The 3079-nt window shown below is 47.5% G+C and overlaps 1 protein-coding gene across 1 annotated transcript; it reads right to left on the bottom strand.

The window, feature by feature from the left end:
• Nucleotides 1-619: 619 nt before the first annotated feature.
• insm1a (insulinoma-associated 1a) lies at nt 620-2908 on the bottom strand. Its single transcript, XM_043219754.1, has one exon. It carries the CDS (start codon nt 2759-2761, stop codon nt 1565-1567), a length of 1197 nt encoding a protein of 398 aa, XP_043075689.1. The 5' UTR covers nt 2762-2908; the 3' UTR covers nt 620-1564.
• Between the last annotated feature and the right edge of the window lie 171 nt (nt 2909-3079).

The raw sequence follows: 3079 nt of genomic DNA, 5'->3' as shown, positions 1-3079 counted from the left end.
CACTGATGGCCTTTGGGAGGCAGTCTGCATAGCAGCAGTGTGTCTGAGGTGCTGCATTGTGGGATTTGGTGTCTTTGGTGAATTCTCTCTTCAGGAGAAAGTCCCCTGCATACCAACACCAAGCAAGACCATTTTTTGTTATTTAAAAAAACACGATCAAAAATTCACTCTCAGTATAAATTACATTTATATTAACTTCATTCATTCAAATTGTTAGAAATGTCAAGAAAAATGGCAATTAAAAAATACTACTTTATGTTAATCATTAAATGATTAATTGAATAATTAAAATAAATGCTGATTTTTTTGTGCATTTTTACATACATTATACTTTGTAGTATTTAGGACCAAATTTAGTACTAAATACTACATTTTAGTTTAGTATTGCTGTACTGAGTTTTTTTTAGCTTGTTTAACGTTACACTTTGTCATTAGTTATACAAAAAAAATGAAGATATTTAAAATAGTTGAAAAGAGTTTAAAGAATGTTTGAGAATAGCATCCTATTATTTGAGTTATCGCTGAGCTTGTGAAACAACTGTACCTTTCATAATGAGTTTGAGCTTGCTGTTGATCTGGAGGAAGTCTCAGATGTAATTAGTCACAGACAAACAGATTGTTTTAGGTTGATGTGTTTTATTAAGTGCAGACGTATCTTGGTACAGAATCCGGTGGGACAGATGTCGTTGAAGATGACGATGAATTTCTCCGTTTCACAGTGTCCGGGTTTCCACATGACAACAGATTGCTGGAATGTCACATCACGGGTGGATCCCACTTTGACTTTTTGGACTGTTTATTATTGTTATCATTATAAGCATTTTTGGACAAATAGCAGGACTGCAGAAACACACAAGCGCTGAACATGTAGAAAAATCAAAATAAATTAATTAAACGATTGTATCTAATGCAAAGTGAATTTCAGACTTTCAGCACTGACAAAGATCGATCTTTAGATCGATAAATGAAACATTTGGCTGTCGAGACAAAATTCAAATCAATCTTAAATGAATTAGGCAAACGAATAATTTAAATAAAACATTTGAAATAAATAAATAATAAGATAAATAATCACAAACATATACACACACACACACAGGAATAATAATAACAACAACAGCGATATAAAAAATATTATCAGCAATCGCTCCGACATTTACATGATTAAGGCAGTTTTACAGCATGTCAAGATCTAATTCAAGGCATTTCTGGCTACACTAAAGGGAGAAACCCTTGTCAGTAGGTTGTTTGGAAAGCTACAGTCAAAAGTCCACAGATTCACAAGCTCTATTAAAGCTAGAGACGATGGAAACGTATGTACAGCCTCAGCCTGTGAATTCAAGGCATGTTCTAGGATTTCTTAGGTCTAAAAGCTAAAAGCACTTGTGCGGAGATCCTAGAAAAATAAGCGAACAGTCTAACCTGTTGTAGATCAACTACCTTAGATTTGAAAAGAGTCTCATCTGGTGCTCATCCGGGTCGCGTCTGTGGGTTAACGCAGCGCTTCCCGACCGGATTTCCGAGAGCTGGGTCGAGAAGCGCTGGTTTAAGGCACAGCTTTGCCTCAGCAGGCTGGACGCACCGGCATCTGGAGCAGGATCACCTGCCTGTTCTCCGACGGGTGGCATTTGTTGATGTGTCTCGTGAGTCCCGGCGAGCTGTAGAACATGGCGGGGCAGTATTTGCAGGGGTAGATCTGCGCCGAGTGCTGCAGACGGATGTGCCGCTCCTGGCTCACTCTGCTGGGGAAGTTTTCTCCGCACACCGGGCACAGGTGGCACTCGGACGCGCTCAGGTTCAGCGGCGCCTGGCTTTGGGATTTGTCGCACGCGTCGTGGTGTGCCGTTACGTGCTTCTTCAGGTACGCCTGACGCTTGAACCTCTTCCCGCAATGCTGGCAGTCGTAAAGGCCGTCTTCGGAGCCGGATTCGGAGAGCCCAGGACTCGGAGTGTCTCTGTCGCTGGAGGTCTCCTCTTTCTCGGGCGCGGGGGTTTTGGTGCTCTCCGGGTTCTGCGGTGCCGTCTTGGGTTTGTGCCAACGCCGGTGCGAGGCCAGGTTCGCCGGGCAGCTGAAGAGCTTGTCGCACTCTGGGCATCTGTACTCGATCCGGACGATCCTGGAGCATTTGTGTTGGGCTAGAGAGAAGGGGTCGGCGTAGGCTTCTCTGCACAGCTGACACACGAACTCGCCTAGCGGCTTGTCGCCGCCTGCGCACTGGGATCTGGGCTTTTGCTCCACTGGACCTTCTTTGATCTTCAGTCCCAGCACTGGTGAAGTGGTGACTTCGTCCTCGAACTGCAACTTCCGCATGGCTTTCGCTTTCTTGGATGCTGGTTTGCCTTTGCGCTCCGCGTCTGGCGCGGGCCGTTTGGCGGTTAATGTGGTGCCGGTTCGCGTGCTGTTGCTGGTGCCGATTTTTAGATCCACGGGCGCGAACGGTGCATGGTCGGAGCCACTGGGCGCCGCTGGGAAGGACTCCGCCGAAATGGGCGAGCCGAGATTGAAGCGCCTTTCCAAACACGCCCTTTCGTGCTCCCTGCTCACCGGTCGGGTCGGGCTGTACATGGATCGGTAGACGATCTCTGGGTTCCCGAACTGCACTGGCTGCGCCGAGTCCGTGCGCGGTGACGCCGGGCGGTGCGCGCTCGCCGCGTCCTGCTGCGCGCCTGGAAACGCGCCCTGCTCATCCTCCTCCGAGCGGACGCGGTACGAAACAGGTGTCGCTTTCTTGTTTCTCTTGACTAAAAATCCCCTCGGCATCTTCGCCAGCTGAAAGGCACTTCAGACGGGTTGGATTCAGAGGCACACCTGGTACTATATTTGGACGCGTGCGGCGATCTTTCCATCACGGAGGCATAGCAGCAGTCTTTTTAAGCAGGAATGATGACATTGTTCTCGCCCCTCGCCGCCTCGTCCAATCAGATGGAGCTGGAATCCCTATGGATTTGGAGATGGGAGGGTCCGCAGATTGCTCGGGCAGATGTACCTGAGGTTTATTATATTAGGATGCTTTAGGCACACGCTGGTTCCTCCTCTTTTCACGCTTTGATGCTTCCCGTCAATGCACACGTGCCCTGC

The sequence above is a fragment of the Puntigrus tetrazona genome, chromosome 20, assembly GCF_018831695.1.
Source record: "Puntigrus tetrazona isolate hp1 chromosome 20, ASM1883169v1, whole genome shotgun sequence".
In the NCBI taxonomy this organism is placed as follows: Eukaryota; Metazoa; Chordata; class Actinopteri; order Cypriniformes; family Cyprinidae; genus Puntigrus; species Puntigrus tetrazona.
This window is presented reverse-complemented; position numbering and strand designations above follow the sequence as displayed.

Excerpts from the sequence above, each read along its gene's own strand:
- insm1a (XM_043219754.1), bottom strand. The coding sequence starts at position 2,761 with ATGCCGAGGGGATTTTTAGTCAAGAGAAACAAGAAAGCGACACCTGTT.